At 45.9% G+C, this 27,574-nt stretch overlaps 1 protein-coding gene across 4 annotated transcripts in view; it reads right to left on the bottom strand.

Moving 5' to 3' along the window:
- Window positions 1-13,883: 13,883 nt before the first annotated feature.
- Window positions 13,884-27,574, bottom strand: part of ADRB2 (adrenoceptor beta 2) — a 98,275-nt gene continuing 84,584 nt past the window's right edge. The window contains exons 1-3 of one of the 4 annotated variants that reach the window (XR_014296523.1): window positions 18,719-18,999; window positions 17,246-17,383; window positions 16,238-16,674 (exon numbers count right to left, since the gene is read on the bottom strand). Coding sequence is in view for 1 of the 4 variants with exons in the window: in XM_082651352.1 (XP_082507478.1) it covers window positions 17,349-17,383 (35 nt within the window). In the remaining 3 variants the exon portion in view is untranslated. Of the gene's footprint in view, window positions 13,948-16,237; window positions 16,675-17,245; window positions 17,384-18,718; window positions 19,000-27,574 lie in introns of those variants that run through there. The other 3 variants (XR_014296524.1, XM_082651352.1, XR_014296522.1) reach the window with 3 other exon arrangements.

Below are 27,574 nucleotides of genomic sequence, written 5' to 3'. Positions count from 1 at the left end.
CTCAGGTGGAAAATACCACACTGTGATATCTTTTCATGTTTAGGAGCCAAAGAGAAGGAACCCTCTGCATTTCAGACCCTGTGGAGTAGTGAACAGTCACAGGTGGGCACACCCACAAACATGCTTTATGCTTTGAATGTTAACCTAAGTTGAATTTTTGTGATATCGTTGACATTTGCAGAACATATGTAATACTATTTTTGTTTTTTAAATAAGTTGGCTCTTGACATCTTAGATCCTCTCTCAAAAAAGGCAAGGTTCAAATAATGAGTGAGTGAATAAGTAAATATATATATTTACCTTTTATTGTTGGTTTTCCTTGTTTTCAAATCTCATTGGCTCTCTGCTTGGAGTATTTTTAAATTGACTGGCTGGTACAAATTATGCTTTAAAAAAGTTTTGGAGGGGGCTATAGACCTGGTGTGTTTGCTGGGTTAGCGTTTGGGCGTGCCACCAGGCTGCTTTGGCTGGATGACAGTTTAAACACAACCAAACAGCTGGTCCTGCCAGGAGAGTCAATGGTGAGAAGATTCCACAGAAAGACGCGTTGGCATGGATATCCATCCCTTCCCCTGCAGGGGCATCTGAGTGGTCCAAGGGAGACCACTGGATTCAGGGGAGCCATCACTGACCCTCATCCATCTCTTTTTTCTCTTTCCTTCTCCCCTCAGAGCTGTAGGTGGTTCTGACTTTCAGTAGTTGTTGGGAACTACTGCCTCTGGAACCAGAGTTAGTGGAACAGAGAGCAGAGATTGGACTTTCTCATCAGCCCCACCTCATGTTTCAGGTGAAAACTTGTCCCTACACAGGGGAAGGTAAGGGGGTCTGAGATCATCTTTCAGGTAGGGCCATCCCTGCTCTCTCGGCCCAGCTTCAGCCATCTGGTTTCATTTTTTAGCCTCTTCTGAGGGCAAAGGAACATAAAGGGTGAGGTAAATGGAAGCAGAATTATTGAAATGTAATGAAAAACTTTCTAGTTACTTAAGCAGCACAAATAGTTATTACAAAAAGAACAAAGTGATATACTCCACAGGGCTGTTGTGATGAATTGAAACGATGTGAATAAAGGATGGCAGCTGTGTCCCGCCCATTGGATACACTCCATAAATAACAGTTGTGATTATTAATTTAACTTCTTCCACAGTAACTGGCTGCTAGTGGGTCTCAGTAGATGTTTGTTGAATCAACAAATGATGGAACTGGCTGCCTTAGAGGGAGGAAACTAGAGGTGTCCAAGCTGAAGATATATATTACCGAGTTATGGTATTGATACTTCCATCAAATATCAAAATAGAAATGGAAGTGAGCTCCAGTGCTTTAGATCTGTCACCCATCAGCCCAGTTGATGTCCTTCAAGGCAAAGTGGCTTTGACTGGCCAGACAACTGCAGGATGACTTTCCATGTACTCTCCCCTTTCCGTGTAACTGATGTTAAAGTTAGCATGTGCCTCAAATTAAGCCAATATGTCTTCAGACACCAGAGTTTTGCAGCAGCCCTTGAAAAGGGCAGTAGTTGGGGGCAGTGAAGCAAGCAGGCATCCCCTTTCTGGCATGTGCTTTTAGAGTTTTCGAGGTTTGGTGTGAAGATCCAGGGAGCCTGCTCCTGACTTAGTGGAATATTAAGGAGGAGATAAGGTCTCAGAGTCACGTCTTCTGGTAGGAGTTTCTGTTTCTCTTTTTCTGTCCTAACAGTGTGATGAAACTAAACTACCAGAACTCAACACTTGACTCTGGTTGACTGGATTTGAGGGGGATGGCGTACAGGGCATTACTGAAATAACAAACAGAATAAAATCCATGTGAAAGTTTCTTTCTGAGCCACAGTCGGTCCCATACTAGATATTGTTGGACTCCCAATGGTATGGGCTGTCCTTGTGGTCAGTAAAATCTTTTAAAGTTCCCAAGCCAAATGGTCTCCACATTTAAAAGGCTGCCCAGGAGCCATGATTCTAAAGGGAAAACGGTCTCAGTTAGAGGCAGTTGTTCGACGGGCATGTTGTGGAGGGCCTCTAGCTCCACAAGAAGCATAAGTTATCATGAAAGACGCAGACGGTTAATGGACAGCTTACTGTGTGCCAGGCAGCGTGCTCAGCCCTTTAAGTGGATTGTCCCTGTCAATCCTCTCAGCGGCTCTGAAGCAGGTATGTGATGGTGGATGCTCATTGTTTGTGGTCCAGGCAGCACGCCTACTGCCCAAGAGCCCTGATTTCCCTTTGGGAGTTAGTCTCAGTGTTTCTGGTCTTGTTGGAATGGTACATCAGCTGTCTCCCTCTCTCACTATGGTGCCTGAGGTTTCTTCAGATCACACTGTGAAGGCAGGGGAGAGTCCAGCTGGAATTTCTCTCTTCCAGAACTTGGAATCCTGGGCTTATCATTTGAGAGCAGAAGAAATCCTCAGGACTGGATTACAGCTCCAGTTCCTGGGCCAGATTTCCAGGTAACTTCTGCTCCTGTTCTGAGTTTTTCCTAAGCCTTCTCTTCTCTTCCCTCTTGTGAGCTGCCCCACACCCTCCAGTGAATTTGAGTTGTCTTGAGTCCAGGTCTGTTTACCTCCAGAGCCCAGGAACTGAACCATTATACAATATTGGATGGAACCTCTCTGTTTCCTTTCAGGCCAGAAGTTCTAAGGGGCTCTGATTCTGCAAGTCTGAGGGTGTACGATTCTAAAATGATATGGTTAATGCCTTTTCTGTGCTTTCAGAGCTGATCAGTGTTCATACCTGTAGGTCCTCCTCCCAAATCAGCTGTCGGTCTGAGCTGTCTGCTGAGTCAGCAGCAGGGTGGGTGTGTGAGGACTTTTAGGCTCTAGCTCAGCTGATAGAACACATTCCTTTACTCATGCCGGCCTCTCCCTGCAGGCTCTCTGTACTCGGCCCTGCCTGCCCGGTCTGCTCGCTTGTCCACAGACCAGGGGTTTACGATCCCTTAGGATAAGTCTGCAGACCACACAGGAAAAATCCAAACTTGAGCAGGAAGGGGAAGAAAACAGCAACTAGGATACTTCTTTAAGAGTTTTTGCCCTGGTGGGATGAATTGGGAGATTGGGATTGACATATATACACCAATATGTATAAAATTGATAACTAACAAGAACCTGATATATAAGAAAAATAAAATAAAATAAAATTCAAATATTAAAAAAGTTTTTGCCCTGTTGGCAATCCCCTGGGTGTCCCCAGGGGTGGTCTATCAACTAAGCAGTGTTGAGCAGGGCCTCACGGCAGCTTCGAGAAAGACTTCACAATCTATTTGCGGAATGAAAGATCAGAAATGTTCTCCTGAATCACCACTAAGTAGATATAAACAGGTATTCATATTTAAGTGGCTACTCATTTCCTCAATGTATTCTTCATTCAACGAAGTAGACAATTTGCATTGTGTGAACAAATACATTTTTCCCATATGAGACTCAATAAATCTATTTTAATTTTGGACAAAAATTTAACCCAATTTTTCCTGAGTTGCCCTTTGCCAAAAACTATCGCTTACCATAGGGTGTCCTACAGGCTTCTTCAGTATAGGAGCATGCCTTCCTCCATCTGATCTAGTACAGTGGCTAGCATGGGAGTTTTCAGACTTTTTTTTGGAATGGAATATTTTTTTTTCAGTCATAGTTTTATGCAGGATTGTAATATATGAAACAGATAAGATGGAGCTTCTCTCTTGAAGTGACCCCTGACCTGTTGGCATCCCCTTTACTTTTCCTACCTGGGTCCCTAAGGCAGCTCTGAAGAATCACAGGTGTTGAGGAAGCATTGGAAAACTACTGGCCCAGCACCTAATTTGAACTGAAGTGGGCACGTGGCTGAACAAGATCTGGGCTAGAAAGTTTGCATTGTTCTTTCTCTCTGTGTCTCTCTGTCTCTGTCTTGTCCTCCCTGTCTTCCTTTCCTCGTCCCAATAAGGCTGAGGGAATCAAGAGAGTGGTTTAGGGAGACTAGAAAGGCAGGCCAGTGTATCCTTTAAAGCTGAGGCTCCAGGCAGAAGGCGGGAAGATGGAGTACCGAGCTGGGCAAGAGGAAGCTTCCGGCAAATAGGATGCCGCAGGTTTACAGAAACTGGTGAGAAAGACAAAGATGTTAAGAATAGGTGAGGGTGGCAGCTAAAAGACAGCCGAGGACAGGGTGTCACACGCTGAGCTGTCTGCAGCCTGGAGTATTTAGGTGATGCCCAGGCTTCCTCAGAGCAGGGTCAGACACAGCATAAGGGCCTTTGTACCAGCAGGAAATGTGGCTGGTTTCTTTTGCTTTGCGTCTGTCCTGCTCGCCATGCTGTTAGGGGTTTTTGTCCTCTCTCTAAAGAATATACTCATTATTGGAGCCTCTGAGTTAGTGTTCGGGGCAGTGAAAGTCAGAAACTGGCCAAGCTGACGTATCTATGATTTTATGGTTTGCAAAGTACCTTTCTATACATGACCTCGTTGTTCCTCTGAGGTATGTAGGGAAGGTCTGTATGAGGAATGCTACACAGCACCTGATGTCACAGAACACTGCAGATGCCACCACCATGAGAAAGCAGAGCATTAATGAGCTAGGAAGAGGCATACAGTACAGACAGGCTAATTGCCGTCTTTCCTGTGTGCAACCTTCCACATATGCTTGGCCAATGGGCAGGATGGTAGTGGTTATACATTCCATTCCCAACAGGTCAGAATGGCTTTGGGCTAAGTTTCCTAGATCGTGTCACTCAAGTGTGTCATGTGTACTTGGTTGTCATAGCATGTTGTTCAAGAAGGATGACCTTCTAAGCCAAAGATCACACACTGACTCTCCCTAATCTGTGTTTGGCCCCCAGTTGGGTTTTGTTTGGTCTGCATCAGATTTAAATTTTTGAATTGGTTGCCAACACTAAAAAATTAGAAGATATAAATATCGGCAGTTCTGGTTTTCTTGAAAAACTGGAGGATCTGACTAAATTTGTTTTTACAACTGCCCTCTCTCCATGGCAACAGTTCTCCACACTTCCAGAGACCCCACCCAGCCTGCTTGCTTCTTTATGTGCCCCATGTAGCCCCATGCACATTCGAGTTTGAGACCCTTGGCCTAGGTTTTTGTCTTATGTAACTTGCAATGTAGAGCAGGGGTTGGCAGACTATGGCCTGTGAGCCAAATCTGGCCCTCCACATGTTTTTATAAATAAAGTTTTATTGGGACATATTAGACACAGTACTCAGAGTACAGCAGTTGCTAGAGAAAACCTAGCTGAACCCTGATCTAGACCATGGTTGGAAGGTTGACTTTTCATTACAAAATGGCCCATCAAGTGTTTTCTAAACAGAAGTTTTCACCCCTCAGAGGAATTCTACCAGGGTTCTGAACTAACTTCATTTTCTTTCTTTCCAGACTTTATTTATAACCTACCAAACTGAGAGGGGAAATTGATGACCAACTGTTCCCTGGGTCTGTTCTATTAGGAGGTCATGCAATGTCAGTTTTAGTGGCTGGGCCATGAGGCATTTGGCTTCCTTTCATTTTCCCCTCATCTGCCATGGCCATGGAAAAAGAACAGGACTACCTAGAGTTACTGGCATACTGCTTTTCCGTAGACTCTAAATAGCGTTGCTGTTGCCATTATTATTTATGAGAATGATAGCTTACACGTGTGTAGTGGAAGGGATTAACTCTTCCACAGTATTCCTGCACTTTTTCTCACATTTACTTCTCAAGACTAACCTGCAAGGCAGGTCAGTTGCTCACTCAGCAGCTCTTCTTGCTCTCATCCTCCTTGCTATGGAGCCCAGCCCTAGGTACTGACTGGAAATGCCAGAATCTTGATTTTCTAGTCTTCTACAGTGGCTGGGATGATCACACGATCCTATTCTGGCTAATGACAGATAAGGGAAGTCTTCCTGGAGGCATCTAGGGAACATTTTCCTTCCTCATAAGAAAGTGATATGTGCAAGAGAGATTTCCATGTCCCTTCCTTTCTGTTTCTGGGTGTGGCTTTGTGAAGATGTTATGCTTGGAGCTGCTGTAGCCATCTTGGGACATGAGGGGTAGCATCAGTGAGTGATATGTGGAGGGTGTTGGGAGCAAGAATGAGAAGATCCTGAGTTCCTGGGACATCCTCGAGCCTGGAATCATTGTCTTCCAGATGGTTCTCATTATGAGAGACAGTAATAAAACTTTCTTGTTAAAGCCACTTTGGGTCAGATTTCTGTTATTATACAGCCCAAAGTATCTTAATTTGAATGATCAACTATTACCTCCAGTTTACATAATTTTTAAAAACCAGCAAAAATGTATGTAGTTATTACTATGTGTTATGTACTGTTTTGAGTTCTAAATCGTGGCTCATTTAATCCTTATAATGACACTAGAAAATAGGTATTATTATCCCAATTTTATAGAAGGAAAAAATGACCCTCAATAAATGCAAATACTGCATGAGGCCACATACCTGGTAAGAGGCAGAGCTGGGAATTAACCCAGTCTGGCTCTGGAGGCCATGGGCTTAATCACTATTCTGTGCTCTCTCTCTAGAGGAAAGGAGATGGTTTGTTCCGTGTCACGTGACAAGTTATCTCACAGCATCTGGTGCAACCCTTAGCTTGGGACAGGCACTGGAACAGACCTTATACCCGTCTATCCTTACTACTCTCCAACTTCATCACCCATGGGCTTGTCACAGCCTGAATCTTAGTGGGTACTCAATCCTAGGACTGGATTTCAAGCCTCTTTGCTGATCACCTGCTGCTCTTTCTTCCCTCCTCTCAGCTGCAGGCATCAAACCATTGCCAGCCCAGATAAGTGCAGGAGGGTACCCTGTGCCTTATATCATAATGAGGGACATTACATGGTGGCCATGGATACTGGATTTGAAGTCAGGCAGAGTTAAGTTCAGTTATGGCTCTGCAACTTCTAGCTGTGTTACCATAGGAAAGTCCCTTCCCCTCTCTGAGCCTCAGTGTCCTTTCTGTAAAATGGAGTAACAATGACCTATCCAATGAGGTTGTTTTGAGTATTAAAATGATAGGGGTATAAAATGTTTAACAGCGGCTTCCCTGGTGGCACAGTTGTTAAGAATCCACATGCCAATGCAGGGGACACGGGTTTGAGCCCTGGTCTGGGAAGATCCCACATGCTGTGGAGCAACTAAGCCCGTGTGCCACAACTACTGAAGTCCTCACGCCTAGAGCCTGGGCTCCGCAACAAGAGAAGCCACCGCAGTGAGAAGCCAGCGCACAGCAACGAAGAGTAGCCCCAGCTCGATGCAACTAGAGAAAGCCCGTGTGCAGCAACGAAGACCCAGCACAGCCAAAAATAAATAAATTTTTTTAAAAAGTGTGTAACAAAATACCTGGCACCAAGTAATTAGCCAGTTAATGGTAGATACTATTATTAGTAAGGTTGCTTTTTTATTCTTATTGTCATTATGTTTGAGGCCATTTGTGGGCCGACGTGTCTGTATGAGTTGGGCCTGAAATCCTGGGAGTAAGGGAGGGGGCTCACTGTGGTGATGACGTAGAAGTCAGGAGAGCAGGATGCTAGCCCAGTATTGTGATCTCAGGGACTCCCTTTCTGTCTCTGGGTTTATGCTTCCCCACCTGTCAAATGCGTGTATTGACAGGGCCTTTCCCAGCTCAGACAGGGCACACTGTGAGATGCACAAAACACAAGGGCCTGCATTCTCTCCAGGACTCTGCACAGCTCAGGAGCAGTTACCGTCCCTGAGAGTCCTGATTCACTTTTCTTGAAAATCAGCCAAAGTTCCCTATGGGTTTCCAACCCATCAGCCACTAGCATGACCAGTGCCCAGTGGCTGGCACGAGGTACATGGTCAACAATTCTGAGTTGGATGAATGAATGAACTCCATTGAGTGAGTGAGTGGCACCTGTGGCCCCTGAAGGTTGGGCCATTTGGTTTCTTGTAATATAAATATTTAGAATATGACCATTATTATGGTTTTTGGCAACGGTTAATCACTTACTCATGGTCATGGCCTTGAACTGAACCAAACTGTGAGCCAGCACCAGAATAAACTGCATTCAACTGCTGGCCTCAGAGCCAAAGGGAAAATGACTTTCCATTGACCCATGAGCCAGGTCTGATTTTGCAAAAAAAAATTTTACAAACAATCCAATATTTGGCAAATCCTATCAAACCAGGTGCTTCCTTGCATTTTCTTCTAAACCCCTAAACTGGAACAAAATTAGATGCCAGAGAATCCTTGTTTATATTATTGCACAATATATTCAAATACTAATAATGTTAGCTAGCAGTGGCAGGGCAATCTGTGCTAAGTGCATTATCTCATTTAGTCCTCAAACAAACCTATAAAGTAGGTACTATTTTTATTCTTCTTTTACAAGTGAGGAAAGTTCAACAGCTAAGTAACTTTTGCCAAGGTCGTATGGCTATTAGAAGGCATGGTGGACATTTGAACCCAGGTCCACTGGATTCCTCAGCATCATGACAGTACATTTAATGAGCATATGTTATGGGGCAGTCACAGGGCCGAGCATTTTGCACGCATATGCTCCATTAATCCCTACAGTAGTGCTGTCTGCAGTGTACCAGTATTAGCTCCATTTTAGAGATGAGGAAGCAGAACTTTTGAGAGATTATGTAACCTGCCTGTAATCTGTGTGTGGCGGAGCCAAGCTATCCCTATACAATGGCAGAGTTCAGAAAACTCTGGGGGAGAGACTTTACTAAAGTCACACCATGAGTCAGTGGTTGAACTGGGACAGGGTTTCATTGAAGACTTTCCATTCACTGCTGGGAGGTGTTGTTGCAGTAACAGTGGGAGGGGACCTGCCATATGGCCGATCCACCGTGTCCCTTGCCCTAATGACAGGAAAGAGAGCTCAGTGGATTAGATCATATGCTTTGGAGTGAAACAGACCTATGTTCAAATCACAGCTCCCAAACTATCTTGCTGGGTGACCTTGGGAAAGACCCTTTCTCTCTCTGAGCTTCTGCTTCCTCTTCTGCAAAATGGAACAATAACCAGGCCTGCCTTCTGGGGTTGCTAGAGGAATAAATGAGAGAAGGCACCTAGAGTATCTGGCACAATGACCACCACACAGGTAACGTGGAGTAGCTGTCGTTATTGTCACTGAAATGATCCACAAGCTGAAAGAGGTTTGAGAACTGCTGTTCCACATGGAGAAGCCCTGAAATCTGCTTCACAATGATGACATTATGGTGGGAAGGAGGCCCAGAAGCTGAAGAGTGTCTGACTCTATAAGAGATACACATGCGGTTGGGACACACACACACATATGCACCTGCATACCTGCACGTCTGGACACACATACCCTTGTGGCATATATGTGGACACACCTGTGTACGTATGCATATGCACACATCACACACAATATACATGACATGTATATGCTCATACACACATGCGCACACATACCCACACACTACATCTATGGCTGTACATGTTCACACATGTTTGCATGTACCCACACACGTGTACATACACACACATCACACGTACACACAATCCCTCCTACTCCTTTAGCTCTCAACCCAAAAGTCACAGCCTTGGGGCAACTGCCCTGACCTCCCAGGTGAGGCCGGGCCTCTCAGGCTGTGCTCTCTGGGTACCATGCATTTTTCCTCTTCAGTTTGCATCTTAATTGTCATTGAACAATTGTGTAATAAGTTGCTTAATTCTGGATTTCCTGCTAGAAGTTAGCTCTGCAGAGGGCAGGGACAAAGTCTGACTGTTCTCCACTGATGGAAGCTCCTAATACAGCCTGGCACATGGTAGGCTTTCGACAGATACATGCCATTGATTGAACAGAACCACCAGAGTCCCTTTTGCATGCAGTCTGGGGAATAGCTGATTCATCGTGGGCCACCTTGTATGGATTTTTTGCCTTGGGTCTATGATGGTGTGTAGACTCACCCAGAGAGATCCAAGCCTCAGAATGCTGTGGAAGCTGGTAAGAACGAAAACTCAACTTTCAAATGCATTCCTAGGAAAACAAGTGTCAGTGGTGGATGGACTGTTAAGAAATCTGAAAGGCAGTTGGCTCCTTGTTGCTTCTCTCTCCGTTTTCCTCTGGGAGGTGAGGGGACTCCAGCAGTTGCCACAAGTAATAACATTGATCAATCACTGCCGGGGCTGGGACAGAGCTGTTTTCTTTTTCTCAGGCCCGATGATAGCAGTAAGCAGGCCCCTTTATACATAAAGAGGGCAGAGGACGATGGACTGATGGAAATGAGAAATGCAGTGCTGGGAGGTTAGAGTAATTTATTTTCCTTTCTTTTTTGATTAAAGCAATAGTTCTGGGCACCTTCTAAGTGCCAGGCACTGTGCTAGCTGCTGGAGATACAGGAGAAAATGAGATGTATGTGGCTTTTGACCTCTGGGTACTCACGTCTGCTGGTGAGATGCACAAGGAAACAGGTAATCAAAATGCAGTGTGATCGGTGCTCCACTGGAGAAGTCAGAAAAGGGGCTCCAGGGAGGATGGGGATGGCTTCTGAGAGGAAGATCTCTGAGCTGAGACTTAGAGAATCAGTACAGTTGACTAGGCTAGGAGAAGGGGAAAGAGTGGTGTGAGTGGAGAGAAGTGTTTGTGGGCAGGCCCTAAAGGGAGAGAGGGCACAGTACGCCAAGAGACAGGGCAGGAATTCAGTGTGGCAGTAGCCAGTGGGTCCTGGCGGGGGGGCCTGGGGGCAGGGTCCCATGGAATGCATAGTTTGTCCATGTGGATTCTGAAGTCCCTGCCCCAGGGTGGTGGCAGATGGATCCTAGGACTGAGGTACTCGTAGGCTGGGAGAGGACTGCTCTGGGGAGAAGTGGAGTCCATCAAAGGAGGCTGGAGCATCTGGGAGCAGTGAGCTCCGGCAGACCTGAGGATGCGGAATGTGGAAGAAGGAGCTTTGCCATTCACTGGCTACATGACCCTCCGTCCTCTGGGCCTGTTTTTCACCTGTCAAGTGGACAGGGAGACCTAGGTGACCTTCAGGTACCTTCCAGAAGCTGCTACCTAAGCTTTCGTCAGGCTGGATGAGCTGTGTGCTGCCCCCCCTCCCGTAGCCACTCTCTGCCTCACCTCCCATCCCCACAGCTCTTTCTGTCCTTCAGTGTCCACCCTGGCCACCTGGACCTCATTTCCTCTATCACTGCTCGGACGCTGTGTCATACCAGCAACTCATGTCACATCTCTGGGCCTCAGTTTCCACACTGATGGGGAAGTGATGGGGGTGATAATACCACCTATTTTTCCTCCTCATCTTGTGCCCTTCAGGCACAGGCCACCTGGCCTTCTCTCTCCAGCTCACAGAGCTATTTCTTGCCTAGAATTCTTTGCCTCTTCCTCCCCTCCTTCCCCTCCTCACTTTTCATGCTAAGTCTTCCTCCTCTTTCAAATCCAAGCTTAAGCTTGATACCTTCAGAGCAGCCTTCCTCAAGGGGTTCCATCGCTTGCTGTATTCCATATCAACACTCTGTATACTTCCTTCTTAACACTCGTCATAGTGGTACTTCACTCAGTTGTGTGTGATTGCTGAATACCCCACTCCCCTTCTAAGATATAAGGAGGGGCAGGGGATATATCTGACACCTGTCCTGGGTGTATATTAGGCCCTGGGTGATGAGTTGTTGAGTGGATAAATGAATATCTTAATGGATTTAATACACTTCATACATATGTAAGTTATTAATTATACTCAAGCCAGGAGTACAAACTTATTTAAACTCAGTTTTTCAGAAATCACCAAGTGTAGTGACATGTTCTACCCACTAGAGGGCGATGTGAAACCATAAAGCTGGGGTATGGGAGGGGGGCGCCTCAGGGACCCCGGCCCCTTTATAAGTTGGTATAACATTCAGTCACTTTGTGTTCTATCCATACCCTGGACTCATTAAATAAAATTCAAAATATATATCGACCATTATGAGTCGGGAGGCTTGCCAGATCCTGTTTGGTCCAATCCTGGACACTAAGGCCTGAGGGACATTGAGGTCCCCCTGCCTTCACTGGTCCTATGGCACAGACTTGTTCCTGGCTGTGGGAAAACCCCTCTCTTTTGCAATATTCCTATTTTCTATTATGTAGGAGAGACCATTGTAACTCCTGTCTGTCCAACCATCCAATAAATATTTACTGACTTTCCACTATGTGCTGGGCACTGTGTTAGGTGCTAGAAATTCTGGTGTACAAAACAAGTCCCTGTCTCATGGAATCAATCCACTGTCAAGTTGGGAAGAGCAACACTGAGAAATCATATATTGTTACAAACTGTGATTAGTGTGAAGGAGAAAGTCGGAGCCTGTTAGGGACACCTGATTGTTTCTTGAGCTCATTCTTGGAGGAAGGGCCATTTAGCAGAAACCCAGAGGTTGAGCGGCCACTGGCAGAGGGATCAGAAGACCAGGCTTTTGCCCACAGGCCCATCCAGGCTGCCAGGTGCTGTTGGGCAAGTCCTTTCCCCTCTCTGTCTTCTGTTCTCCCACCTGTATAATTACAGAAACGTTTCAAGCCTAAGCTTTTTTTTTTTTTTTTTTTTTTTGTGGTACATGGGCCTCTCACTGTTGTGGCCTCTCCCCTTGCGGAGCACAGGCTCGGGACGCGCAGACCCAGCGGCCATGGCTCACGGGCCCAGCCACTCCGCGGCATGTGGGATCCTCCCGGACCGGGGCACGAACCCGTATCCCCTGCATCGGCAGGCAGACTCCCAACCACTGCGCCACCAGGGAAGCCCAAGCCTAAGCTTTTGATTAGGAGGGGCTTGTACCTTAGATATTTGGGGTGCTCATGTGCACGGTTCTCAGTCCAGGAGCCTGGGGTCCAACTCTTGGGTGAAAAGGGGTGCCTGCATGGTGGCCTCCCATTGAGCAGTGGGCCAGGGGCTGAACAGCCAATCTCTACAAGCTCTGGGGAAGCTTTGTTCAGGCATAGAAAGACTGCTGCCTTAAGACCTAGCACAGGGTCTCCCACTGTGGCTCAGACTGCCTGCTTCCAATCACCCGAGGAGCTGGCTACATATACAGATTCTTGGGCCTCACCCCCACAGACGGTGATAAGGCAGGTGTGGAGGAAGGCCCCAGAATCTGCATGTTAAGGAACTCTCCAGGTGATTCTGGCTGGGAATCATTACCCTGGATCTTTCTGTAGAAAGGGTTTATGACACTCAATCTTCCAATTGGCTTTGATTTATGTTCTATTATGGGTATTCCAGAAAAGTTATGGCTAAACTGAATTTTTGTTGTTCAGATTATATCCTCAATAGGCATCTCACTTTAAAGAGTCAACCATTTGTTACGTGAATTTTCACTCCAATGGAGTCTTTCATGTGTGTTAATTTCTGTGAAGATCACACCTATGTATGCTTCACAGACTAATTAAAAACACCAAGCTTTGTAGAAGATTTGCAGTCTTAATTTCCAAAAGGTGGGGAGGTGGGGAAGATTTATAGCAGGAGGCAAAAATAATTAAATTTCAAAGCCTAGAGTTAAGCTCCTCCAGGTTAAAGCACTTATTTATTGTCAAATTTATAATCACTGCCCACCTGGGACAGGTGGGCCCTGGCGCAGGGTCCTCTGAATACAGCTAAGGACCCGATGCCCTTGAATTTGCTATTGCTGAGGAGGCTACAGTCCCATGGCTCCTGCCTAGAGCAACCATCTGTGGGATTAGGGAATGCTCTGATCCTCTCGCTCTGGGCTGAAGAAGGGCCCATGCAGAGAAGTCTTGCATCATGCAAATGTCTTGGCTCTTGATAAGGAATCTTTTAATCAGAATCTTTATCTCTTTGACTTGTTGCTTCAGTTCCTGGCTTGTCCATCAAATTTCTGGAATTTGTGGGGCCGTTGCAGCAGGTGGCTAGGCTGGCCCTGAGCAGAGTTGAGGGCAGTGCTTCTCAGAGATGGGGCCACTCTCATGTGGCTGCCTCATCTGAGAGCTTGTGAGCATAGAGGATTAATAATGGAGATGGTGACCCAGTCAGTTTTGCCTGTCCCACGATGGCCAGAGATCTCTAAGGAAGAGATAGGGAGGTGATGAGGGCCAAGATAATGTAAATGAGCACAAAGGGAGCAGGTCTATTTAGGCTGGTGGCTACTCTAGGTCACACTGAATCAGCAGCCCAGGCTGTTGGATCAGAGACAACAATCAATTGGATTTAGGGCCCAAAGACCTCCTATAATTTGCATTTATGCAGAGGGAGGAGATGGCATCTGGAGGGCCTGGGAAGACGAAATGCAAACAGCATGAATGGGAGTAGATTAATGGAAGCCAGGACCCATGGAAGGGAAGAAGGGAAAAGAGGTTGTTTCAAATGCTAGAGAGAGGCACTGCTTTTAATCATAATTCTTCACATGGGTTTGTTGACCTCTCCACTTCATGCATACTTCCTGTGTACATGAATATTGTCCACTATCTCTCCTTGGCTCCCCCACTAGTGCTGTAAGACAGGCTGGTCATTTCCATATTACTAACGAGGACACTGAGACCTGGAGACAGCTACTTAGTGGCCTGGCCAGAAGAAAGCCTGGGTCTTTGCACTCTTTGCCGAATGCCATTCTGTTAGTAGTTTCCCAAGTTTAGCCTTGATCAAATGATACAATGCAGGGAGCAATTTTGTAATAAGGATGAAGCTGACCCACTCTCTCAGATGCTCTCTCCTTGAGTTCCCACCATGGAACTCTGTTTAGAAGCCACCAGGTTCGCTGGTGCTCAGTGGCATAGGTCACCCAGAGCCACTGGCGCGCCTTGGTGGGGGAGGGGCACTGGCGTCCCGTTACACAATGAAGGCCACGTACTTTAATCTGGTGATGCCCAAAGGAAGGATCAGAAAAGGGAAAGATAGGAAGAGGGATGGCTCAGAAGTAAACTGACAGTTACAAAAGAGATAAGACACGTGCTGCAGTGTCTTATCGGGAATTCACATTCAGTTGGTCATGGGATGAGCAGCAGAGTCTGTGGAGGGGAGTAGGTGGTCAGCTTAGGGCCTGAAGGAGGAGTGACCATGGTGCCTAGTTCAAGAACCTTGCCACGGGGAAGAGAGCATAGGCCCTGGAGTCAGACAGACTCAAGTTCAATCCCTGCTCTGCCACTTTCTAGTTGTGTCCTCGGACCACACACATAATCTCTCTGACCCTTAATTTCTTCATTTGTAAAGTGGGAATAATAATGGATGTGGAGATTAGATGAAATCATGCTTAAGAAGCACTTATCACAATAGTAACCACTAAATAAATGTCAGTTGTGGTCATAATAGTTGTAATGAATAATGTGAATGGAGTGAATTATGTTGAATAATGTAGATTATATTGAATAACGTAAACATGCTTCTATCTCCTCCAGTTGATAGATTCTTCCCTTGATGTCAACCCTTCTGGGCTACCTTCTTAAGTCTCTTCTGCCTTTCTCACCTGAATTATTTTTAACTTTTTTTTTTTCAGATTACATTCACTGAAGAAAAAATTAACCTCATTCTGTGGATGAAGAAACTGAGTCTTGGAGACATAAGGTAACACTGTTAAGTAAGGTGACCAAGCTGATACATGTAGCAGTGCGCACTACCAATACCCTCAGCCATTGCCTCTTAGCAGGGAAGATGGACTTTCCTATGAATGACAGAGAAGCACAATCAGTGCCTCGACAGGGATGTGCAGAGGGAACTAGCCTAATGCAGGGCATCAGGAAGGGCTTCCCTGGGAGTTAGCAGTGCTGCAAGGGATCAAGGTTTTTCACTGGCGGAATGCCAGAGCTGGAGGCCAGCGATTCCCAGAGGTAGTATGAGGAATGCTTTCAGGGATCTGGAATGTGAGAATTTAAAAAATTGTAATAATTATGTATTCACTGTAAATTATTGATGCGAGCCTCTGTTTTTACACTTATGAAGTGATAGCGGATTTCCTTTTGAAATACATAAATATGTGTAAGGAACAATACTAGGTAAACATTAGATGTGGTGCACATATATGGCAAAAATCATGATCCCAATAGTCTAATGTCTGAAGTTTGGGAAACTAATTTTGTACCACATTGTTGTTTTTAGAAGAGAAAAACTGAGACTCGGAGATACTAAACGACTTGCTTAATGTCACAGAGTGAGTTGGTGACTGAGCTTAGTCATATGAAAATGTGTTTCGTTTCTCCCAAATCCTAAAATAATAGGAAAAGTGATAGATCAAGTTTGAGATTCAGGAGACATTTTTTTGTGTGTGTGTGGTTTTATTTTATTTTATTTATTTTTACATCTTTATTAGAGTATAATTGCTTTACAATGGTGTGTTAGTTTCTGCTGTAAAACAAAGTGAATCAGCTATACATATACATATATCCCCATATCCCCTTCCTCTTGCGTCTCCCTCCTACCCTCCCTATCCCACCCCTCCAGGTGGTCACAAAGCACCGAGCTGATCTCCCTGTGCTATGCGGCTGCTTCACACTAGCTATCTACCTTACGTTTGGTAGTGTATATATGTCCATGCCTCTCTCTCGCTTTGTCACCAGGAGACATTTGACAAATGATTCTCAGTTCTCCAGGCAGCCGATTCTCTGATTAGAGTCTTGCGGATGCTTTCCTATTGTTGTTGTTGTTGTTTTTCAAATTAAATTCTTTTCCCAGTCCTTGTCTCCTGGATCCTCCGCAGTGATGGGTGGGCCTTGGCTTTCGAAGGAGGATTTGTGATCGAATCAATTTTCTTTTCTGGCCCCTGAATCATTAGGTTAAGTTCTGACTCTCAGCTGACCTTGCCTGGAGATGGGGAGGGACAGACCCAGGATTTCAAGTCTGGATGGGGCTGCAGCCAAGCTAGACCTCTACCTTGGGATGTGGCCTTGAGTTTAACCTCTTCCTCCCTGGGCTGCCTACCTCATGGGGCTGTTGGGAAGAGAACATGAGACCAAGTATTTGGAGGTGAAATACCTGCCACTGAAGGGGCTGTCATGACCATTCGTGCACTCCCTGTCAGCAGAAGCAATGAGGCACGTGAACAGGACCATCAACCATCCTGGCCAGCTGATTCCAGAGCACGGGCTGACCAAGGGCTGACCCTGCTCTGATGTGCATGCATTTACTCAACAGTCAGACTGTCTTCTGAGAGGGAAAACCTGCCACTCATAAAATAATGTCACAAACAAGATCTCGTGTTGATTTTTACAGTCACCCTCAGAGTAATCATTATCATGACTGTTTTGGTAAGGAGGACACTAAAGCCGGGACCTGTGAAACAGATCTGTCCCAGGGTGACCAGGCTGGTGAGTGGTGACCTTGGGACCCGCCCACGGAATTTCTGGCTGCCAGACAGGGGCTCTTTCCTCAGTACCTTCACTGCCACCACGCATTCTGCACTGAGCCAGGAGGGTGGCAAAGGCAGGACCTGACCTTCAGCGGACTTGCCCATTTGTTTCTGCAGTTGTCATGAAGTGTCACACGGTTCTCATTTTATGGATGGGAAACAGGCCTAGAGGGAAGAGAGAATGAGAAGAACTACCATTAATCTCTAATTGATTTCTAACCAAATTAGGAAAATCAGCTTTTCCCATAAGTGGAGATGATTGTGACAGTTGTAGGCTGTATTCTTCATTAGGAGCTAGATTTCTAGAAGAATTTGGGCAGTTTGAATTCTTTGCCTCTAATATAGACCTTTCCAGCTTTTATCTGCTCATCCGATTATTGTCATTATTATATATATCTCTAGTAGTCAAGCTTCTCCAGAGACATAGAAGCAGTAGGATGTGTGTGTGTAATATATATATAATGGGTATATATATGTATAGAGAGAATGTGTATATGTATAGATTGATTGATTGATTGGTTGATTGATTTTAAGGAATTAGCTCATGTGATTGTGGAGGTTGCCAAGTCCAAAATCTGCAGGACAGTTCAGTAGGATGAAGACCCAGGGAAGAGTTGCAGCTTGAATCCCAAGGCTGTCTGGAGGTAGAATTCTCTCTTCCCTGGGGGAGGACAGTCTTTTTCTATTAAGTTCTTCAAGTGATTGGATGAGGCCCACCACATTATGGGGCGTAACTTGCTTTATTCAAAGTCAACTGATTAAAATGTTAATTTAATCTAAAAATTAACTTCATGTCAGTATCCAGCTGTGTCTGGCCAAATATCTGGGCGCTGTGGCTTAGCCAAGTTGACACATAAAATTAACCATCACAGTATATAAACATATAATATGTGGGATAACATAAGCTAATATTTACTAACCATTTATTATGAGCCAGGCAACATTATCTCATTGAATAATTCCTCCTAATGACTATAGTACAGTACCTTACACATAGATAGAAACAAATGGTGGTTTTAAAAATCAGAAGGCAATTCAGAGTAGAGGTTAAGAAGGAGGGTTTTGGCACCGGGCAGACCTGAGTTCAAGTTCTAATTCTGCCAGCATCTAACTTGGGCCAATTACTTAATCTTTCCAAGTCTCTTTTTCCTCATCTGTAAAAGAGAATTAAAAATAGTACTTACTTGGGACCTCCCTGGTGGTGCAGTGGTTAAGAATCTGCCTGCCAATGCAGGCGACACGTTCGAGCCCTGGTCCAGGAAGATCCCACATGCCGCGGAGCAACTAAGCCCGTGCACCACAACTTCTGAGCCCGTGTGCCACAACTACTGAAGCCCGTGTGCCTAGAGTCCATGCTCCGCAACAAGAGAAGCCACCGCAATGAGAAGCCCGCGCACCGTAACGAAGAGTAGCCCCCGCTCGCCACAACTAGAGAAAAGCCTGCCCACAGCCAAAAATAAATAAATAAATAAATTTATTTAAAAAAAAAATAGTACTTACTTCATCAATGTAGCAGGGACTTGATAAACAGTTATCGACAAAATGAAGGTTGAAATAACCTCCAGGGTTATTATGAGAATTAAAGGAGATAATTTATCTAAAGCTCCTCACGTAGTACCTGGCACATGGTGAGAACACATGTGATTATTTTTCCTCTTGACTTCTGCATACACAGAGTCATGGCTGGCAGCTGTTGGGATCCACCTAACAGGACTTGTAAGTTGTGGGTCCAGGAAGGTCTTGCCGCTAAACACCAGGCCAGAACAGAACAGAAATCTCCCTCATCTGACTCAGAGGCTGGTTTCTCTTACTTGGCATAGTCCTTGGGGCGGTCAGTTCTCCGCTGCTCCCAGAATTCCTTTCTCGGAGCTCTGGCTGTGACTGGGTTTGGCAGGGAGTGTTCTCCAGGTGATGTGGTCTGGAGCCGGATGAGCTTCCCACATCTCTGCCAGCACACCCTGCTCCTTGTTTGCAGCCCCGCCATCAGCCCTGTCACACAAAGCTCAATTTACTGCCTCTCAATGGAAAATAGCTGCCTTCTCCTCCTAACGGCCATGACCTCCCTGCAGACACTCACTCTATCGATTAGGCTAATCGTTCTCATTTATTCTAAGGCAAATTGCACTATTTGCACTTGGAGTATAAGGACATCAGGAATACCACAGACCAGCATTGTGTTAACTAATGCATTCATCATTCAATAAAATATCGTAGTGCACTGAAGACTGGAATCCCAGCTCTGCTATTTACCAGCTGTGTGATCTTAGTAAAATTTCTTAATCTCTCTTAGGTCTCAGTTTCTTCATCTGTAAAATGAGGACAAGGTGAATGCCTACTCAGAAAGGTCATTAGGACATTTAAATAAGTATGTAAGACATGTAAATACATGCCTGATACATAGTAAGTGCTCAACAAATAGTAGCTATTACTATTATTATTATTACTACTGCTACTTCTAACTCTACTTGGTGCCAACAACTCTACTGGGTGTCGTGGGAACAGCAGTGAACACAACACATTCTGTCCCTACCTTTGTGAAGTTTATATACTTGTGAGTAGGGGAGAAAAAGAATAAACAGGTCAAACAAACAACCCCCCCCCCACCAGATGTGATTACAAATTGTGATAAGTGTCCTAAAGAAAACCAACAGGATGCTTTGACAGACACAGAGTGGGCTGGGGGAAACAACTTAGAGAGGCAGGTAGTGGAAGGTGTCCCTGAGCTGCTACTAGTTAGGCTGAACTCGAAGGATGAGAAGGAGAGGGAAGAAAGGAACAGTAGGAATAAGGAAGAGCACGTATGAAAGCCTCGAGGCAGAAAGAATTTGGCGTGTTCATGAGAAAGGGAAAGGTCAGCGTGGCCAGAGGAAAAGAAGAGAAAAGAGCGGCAGCGAATGCTGACAGAGCACTCGCTCTATGACAGACGCTCTGGGGCACTTCACGTATGTTTAGCCATCTAGCCCCCGTGCCCACCTGAGGAGGAGGAGGTGCTGTCACAGCCCGGATCAGGACCTGCTCGTGACAGTCCACACATTCTCCTTGGCTTTTGGTGCCTGCAGCATTAAGCACAAACTCTTAGTTTGGCATTTCAGATGCTTCAAAACATATATACAAGGGAATATTACTCAGCCATAAAAAGAAACGAAATTGAGCTATTTGTAATGAGGTGGATGGACCTAGAGTCTGTCATACAGTGTGAAGTAAGTCAGAAAGAGAAAGACAAATACTGTATGCTAACACATATATATGGAATTTAAGACAAAAAAATGTCATGAAGAACCTAGGGGTAAGACAGGAATAAAGACACAGACTTACTACTAGAGAATGGACTTGAGGATATGGGGAGGGGGAAGGGTAAGCTGTGACAAAGAAAGAGAGAGGCATGGACATATATACACTACTAAATGTAAGGTAGATAGCTAGTGGGAAGCAGCCGCATAGAACAGGGAGATCAGCTCGGTGCTCTGTGACTGCCTGGAGGGGTGGGATAGGGAGGGTTGGAGGGAGGGAGACGCAAAAGGGAAGAGATATGGGAACATATGTATATGTATAACTGATTCACTTTGTTATAAAGCAGAAACTAACACACCATTGTAAAGCGATTATACTCCAATAAAGATGTAAAACAAAAAAAACAAAAAAAACAAAAAAACAAAAAAAAATAGCCCCAACATAACTTTCCAGTTTTATTTCCTTTTTTCATTTTGCTGTTCACCTTGCCCTTTCTACTTGCATAAGTAAACACACTTTCCTTGTGAAAATTTAAAATGATACAGGTAAATTTCAAGTTCCTTTTACCACTGTCTCCCCTTCCCTATCTTTAGCTCAGGTGGCCTCCCCAGAGGTGTTACTGCATGCAGTTTGCTGTGAGTCCTTTCAGACATTTCTAAAATCTATAGATTTATGGTTACATCTAGCGAGTACGTCAACATGTAGAAAATATATAGAATAGTTTTGTGTTTTTAATAAATAGAACAAGTTATTGAATTGGTCTCACTGGATGATTGACTCATGCCTCCACAGTCCATTGGTCAGACCCAACAGGAGGCTCCGCCCAGCTCAAGGCAGTGTGCGCAGAGGTGGTGGGACGTGCCGGGATTATTATCTTCCCCTGTGCCTGGAAAGAAGAGGACTGAAAAGGGTGAGTACTAGAGGGTTCTACCACAGACAGTGATGTTTAAAATGTCCTTTGAAAAATAAATTTCCTGAAGGAAAAATTGAAGTCATTAAAAAAAAAATTAAAGAATGGTATAGCAGTCTATAGGCATAGACTTACAGCAAAAATAGAGAAGGTGGTATGAGAGTGGACTTTGCAGCCTGGAAGGTGTGTCATCCTGTGCTCCTGTGGAACTGTCAGATTTAGTGACACAGGCTACAGGCATCATCCTGCAGAGCTCTTCAAGCCCACTGCTGCTGCCAGGTGCCCCCACCCAAGCTTTCCAGGATGTCCAGCCTGGAAAGATGCTGACCTCATGTCCCTTTCCCTCTCTGCTCAGAAACTTCAGTAACCCAACCTGCTCGCTGCAGTCCTCCTACAGTTATCCAGCTTAAGACCCAGAGCCCCTCCCTAAAATGCCTGGAGATCTTGGCCCCAGGTAATGGCCTCTTGCTAGTCACCAGCATCCCCCCAACACGTGCTGACTCCTTCCCACATAAATCTCCTACGGCTCCTGAAAATACCATACGGGACCATGCTTTGAGGAGGATCGTGTGTTGTTTTGGCAGCGTTCTGTTTCAAGAAGTTTGGGAATGCAGCTAGAATGTGGAACAGCTACAAGGGGAGGGGAGAGAGAGAAAGTGGAAGGTGGGAGGGTAGGGGGTGGGAAAGGTGGGGTCGTGGTGGTGAGAAAATCCTTGCTTCTCACTCTCAATTCTTCATATTTCTTCTCATTTTTCATATTTTAAAATAAGTGGTCACTTTGGACTGATGTCAAGCAGCACAAACGAGGCAGCTTTGCAGGGACTAAAGGTGTGAGGACTGAAGCACCGTTTTTAGCATACAGCACCCAATAAATGTTATCCCTTAGCATGATTTATAATAAAACATCACACTTGATCCTCATAAGACCCTTGTGAGCAGAGCATATCAGGTACTCTCACAGCTGTTTTACAGACATGGAAACTGAAGCTGAGAGAGTTAAAATGACTAGAGTGAGGTTCTTCAGCAAATCTGTGACTAGGGTCAGGAACAAGGTCTATGGACTTCCCATCCTATGCTCTTTAAGCTGATACCCTACCATTCTGCTTACCTTCTAGTCAATGATCAAAGAAAGATGCTTGTCTGGGTTTTTTTTTGTTTTGTTTTTTCACGTACATTAGAGGAAAAGACCCTTTAACCTTTTTAGAAAGTCCTGTGGGCCTCACACTCAAAATATTCGGCTGAATTCCTAATGAACATACTCTGAGGTTTTCACCGGCTTCTCCCTTGTGTAAACATGCTGTGGCTCACCACTAAGGCAATATTATGCCGTCTGAAGCAGCAATTCAATTGAAGCTTCTGTCCATCAACCCCAGTGTGTGCGGGTGGAGCCCTCCACTGAATTACACAGTCATAATTCCTCTTGGTGGGATTATACCTTTTTGGTGGAGTAACACGCATTTATTTGACCATTTGTTTATATTCCACAACAGTTACTGATATGCTTTGAGTGCTGAGAAACTGATACATCAAGATATTTTGAGCTGTTGGATTATGAGTGTTGGGGTATTTTAGAGGGCTTGGAAAATAACATCCCTCTTCCCTGCCCAAGTTGAGAACTAACTGAGCATCAGGAAAATGAAGATTAAGATGTCAGCATTATTACTGACTGAAGCTGGGTTGGGGGGCTGCTGCCTGACTGTGGAGCCGAATGGGTGTGCTCATGCTTCTCACCAGTGCCTGGCAGGGCGGGGCCACCAAAGGCTTCCCAGCAGGTACAGAACTGTCCCCAAGCTTCCTGCATGGCCTCGAGCACAGGTCTACAGCGGTCTCCTTTCTGCTGGAGCCCATCCCAGGGGAAGTGAGGGTGCACCCAGAACCTCGAATCTCTTCCACACTGACCAGTCAGGAAACCCCCTCTTCCTCCTATGAGGAGCACTGTGGGAAGAAAGAAGGCAGGAATGTCTTCAAGATGAAGTTCTTTTATGTGGAAATATGGGTGGTGAGGAAGACTTCCCTCGTAACAGTGAGAAAGGAGTGGAGGAATTTATTAGTGCCAGCCAGTTCTCTGGGAATTCTTCACAAGTTATAGACTAGGTAGCCTGTCTACACTGAAGAATGTTAGAATCTGGGTAAACTTGCATCTGGATTGTCTGTGTTTCAAAGGAAAAATGATTGAACTCTGCTGGTGATGGAACAGAGTCCAGTCTCTAGTTTGGTATCCCAGGCTAGAGCAGGCTGTGTTCACTGGAAGCAGACACAGGGATGGACTTTGGGGTGTTAGATGTTGATATAGGATCAACACCTGTGAAAAGAAAGGGGAGGACACAGGAGTGGGCAGAGGAAGAAGTCAAAGCAGGCCCAACAAAGCTTCAGGTAACCGGGTGGGGAGCTTGGGAGTAAATGTTCCCCTTCAGCATCACCCCACAGTGAGCCAAAATACCCCGCCTCCCTCTGTTGCTGGTGGGGACTCAGGCCCGATGGTTCTCTGTAGCTGAGGCAGACCCTGTGGAGCTGACGGCTGGGCAGCGGGATCTGGGCAGCTTGTGTGCATGTCTGCCACGAAGGCCTTTCATTTCCAGGTCCCTGACTGTGCCTGCTGTCTCATTCTTTGCTATTGCCTACCTTTTTCTTGACACTTAAGTGAAGCCCAATTGCTTTACTTCCCGCAAGCCCTCATGCCTCTGGTTGTCCTCTAGATAGATCATCCTTTCTGTTCTCTCATTCTCGTGTCTGTGACTCCACTTGGGTATCATTTCCTCTAGGAAGATTTCCCCGACCCCCAGGCTGGGCTGAGTACCACTCCACCGGTATTCATAGCATTCTCCTAGCACTTACCAGATGATATTACATTTTCTGTGGACAGACTTATCTCTGCCAGGTCTACATTTGTCTACAGATTGTCTCTTGTTCACCTTTGGACCTGGAGTTCCCAATAAGGTCCTGTTACACGGTAGGTGTTCAACAGACATCTGTCCTCTTATTCCACCCCCTGCCCCTTATGAGAGCCACGTCCTTGTCCAATGAACATTCGTTGAGCACTTTTGTGCAGCTATGACAGGGCGTCACAGAGCAGTGGGCCGCCTTCATTACTGTAGCCATGACAGTGCCCAGAGTAGAATCTTTTACGTTATCATTTTTCGGGAAATACTGTTTTTTTAATCGGGCCCTATCTTCTCTTGCCAAAATTGCTTCAACGCAGCATCTGGAAGCTGTGAAGCACTTGAGCAAATATTGCCAGGCACAGGGACAAGCAAGGCATTGGAGAATCTTTGAAATAATTTCTTAGGGGAGGAAGCCGCTAAGGTAAATTGCCCTTCTTGATTTGCTTTTATCTGCGCCAAAGAGGAATTACTCAGAGCTCTATGGAGATAAATGAATCCTAGATGATTAGATCTGTAAAGAGTTTCAGGGTGATGAGGTGGAGATGGGCATGGAGTTTGCACAGAGTGCACGCAACCACACATTCCCCAAGAAAGAGGAAGAATCAGGAAGCTGGAGAAAATTTGACATTGTCTCTCCCCTCAAGTCCAGTTCTCTGGGGATGGAAACTAGTCTCCCGAAATGCTCAAGAGCCGGAGAGGCCACAAGATGCAAACCCGCTCCCCCAAGATTGGCATGGAAATGTGAAAACAAATGCTTTTTGGTCTGCTGGCTGAGCCACAAATCCTGAGCAGAGGCAAGATCTGACAGGCAGAAGCATATCAGGGGCTTCAAACCAGCCAAACGGGAAAAGGAAAGGCCCCTTCAATTGTTTGAGGGAGAAGAGGAAGACCAAAGGCAATATTATCTTTCATCAGCCACTCCCTGTGGGGCAATGAGCTTTCCAAAGAGTACAGCCTCCTCTTAGCAGGGCAGGGAGGAGCCGCCTCTTTCTTCACTAAAAAAGCCTGATTCTGACCAGATATCAAATCTGTGAGAACTGGAACTACTTGGGGTCCAATCAAAGCCAGTCACTGGGTTGGCATTGATTATCTCTCTGCAGTGTGTGTGTGTGTGTGTGTGTGTGTGTGTGTGTGTGTGTGTGTGTGTGTGTGTGTGTTGCCCCCAAGGGACCAGAGGCCAGTAGGAGAGACAGACGTGCAACATTAATGATGGTAGCAGTAACCGCTACGTTATTGAGGGCTTTCTGTGGACTGTTGTGATCCCATTTATTCCTCATAACGGCACCAAGAGACGTTATTACTCACAGCAACTCTCCATTACACCCACGAGGAAACAGGCTCAAAGAGCTTAGTTACCTATTCAGATGGTAGAAGAAAGACTCAAACCCAAGTCTTTGTGACTCATACTCTAAGCCACAGTTTCTCAACGGGGAGTGATTTTGGTCCCTCCCCACCACTCCCCAGGGGACATTGGCAAGGTCTTGGAGGCATTTTTGCTTGTCACAATGTGGGAGATGGCCATTAGCATCTAGTGGGTAGAGACGACCAGAGCTGTCAGACATCCTGTGGTGCTCAGGTCAGCCCCACCCCACCCAAACAAGGACATATTGTCTATGGGCCCAAAATGTCGATGGTGCTCAGGTTGAGAACTGCTGCTCTAGGCCATCTCTGCCCACTTCATCAAAACAGGTCTCCACCAGCCCCTCATTATGTTTAGCTTAGTTCCTCAATGTTTCATTTATGGTGCTCATCACAGTGTATTATTTTTGTTCGTGGTTTCGTTTGTTATCTGTCTCACTCACTCTAAGCTGCCTGAGGGCAAAGACTGCCTTCCTCCTTCAGTCCTGTATCTCCAACACCTGGCACACTGCCTGGGACATAGTCGGTGCTCTGTAACTATTTGTTGAATGAGTAAATGAGCAAATAAACAGAGAAATTAAACACTCCGTACAAAGTCACAAGAACAAACTGGCAAACATAGTGTTGAATCCTAGGTCTGTCTGATTCCAAATGTGCTCCTGACCCACACGCACAGGACTAAGACAATTTAGTGTCATGGGACAGAGGATTGTCCTCTAGGAGCTCCGAGTCCCGCAGAGGAGAGAGAAAAAGTCTGTGCGTGCCAGGGTCTGATGCCAAATTCAAACTGGGAGAGAAATGAGGGAAGGAAGGAGATGGGAAGAGGCTCAGGGCTCACAAGGGCCCTGGCACTTACAAGTGGAGAGAAGACTTAGTGGAGAGTTTCCCAGGTATTAAAAGAATGGCTTAGAATGACCAGAATCAATCGTTTCTTAGCAAAGATGGGCAATACATTTATCTTCTCCCAGTCCTCAGGGACTCTGGGCCTCTTTTAATTCCCCCAAAATCATGGCTGGGGGCACCACAGAGGCATGTTCAAGTCCTAGAAGCGCCCGAAAGTCAAATTCCAGGCCGGCTTCATCAGGTGAATGAGGGCCTGGCAGCAGTTGTCTCCTGCCCCGGGCTTGTGTCTCCTCTGCAGCCCGCCAGCCTGCCAGCGACAGCCTTTCAAGAGCCAGTGGGAGAGCAAACTCCCATGACTCATGGCTGGGGAAGCTGTCAGGGTGAGGGGAGACAAGGGCACACGAGGGCAAGGGCAGCGAGAGAGTGAAAGGCAAAAGGAAGGGGAGTGGAGTGGAAGGCGGGAGCCAGGTTAGTGACCAAACAGGGAAGAAGCAAGCAAGAGAGGGAGAGAAGGAGGGAAGGAGAGCAATACTATGAGTAATAGTAACGATAGCAAATACTTGGAGTATTGACAATTGCCTCAAATGGTGTGAAGTCCTTACAGTGCATAATCACCTTTAATCCTGAAAATAATTCTATGGTGTAGGTTCTTCTTTTTTTTTTTTTTTGCAGTACGCGGGCCTCCCACTGCCGTGGCCTCTCCTGTCGTGGAGCACAGGCTCTGGACGCGCGGGCTCAGCGGCCATGGCTCACAGGCCCAGCCGCTCCGTGGCATGTGGAATCCTCCTGGACCGGGACACGAACCCGTGTCCCCTGCGTCGGCAGGCGGACCCCCAACCACTGCGCCACCAGGGAAGCCCCTAGATTCTTTTTATTGTGTCCTTTTTATGAATAAAAACAACAAAAAGCCCCACAAGTCACAGAGACCTTAACCAATCTAAGGACACATGGGTTGTTGTTGGTGGATTCAGATGGGAAAGAGGGAAGGAAAGAGCTGGTATGGTAGATGAGTGGAGAATAAACTCAAAGTTCCATAGTGTGTCGGGGGCAGACAGCAGAGTCCTGGAAACTGAACTCTGGCTCAGAGTCTTAATGAATGTCTGTCTTTGACTGTCCTACTCATCTAGTATC

This window comes from Grampus griseus, assembly GCF_964374135.1.
Source record: "Grampus griseus genome assembly, chromosome: 3".
NCBI lineage: Eukaryota > Metazoa > Chordata > Mammalia > Artiodactyla > Delphinidae > Grampus > Grampus griseus.
The sequence above is the reverse complement of the archived record's forward strand: the minus strand, read 5'-3'. Positions and strand labels throughout refer to the sequence as shown.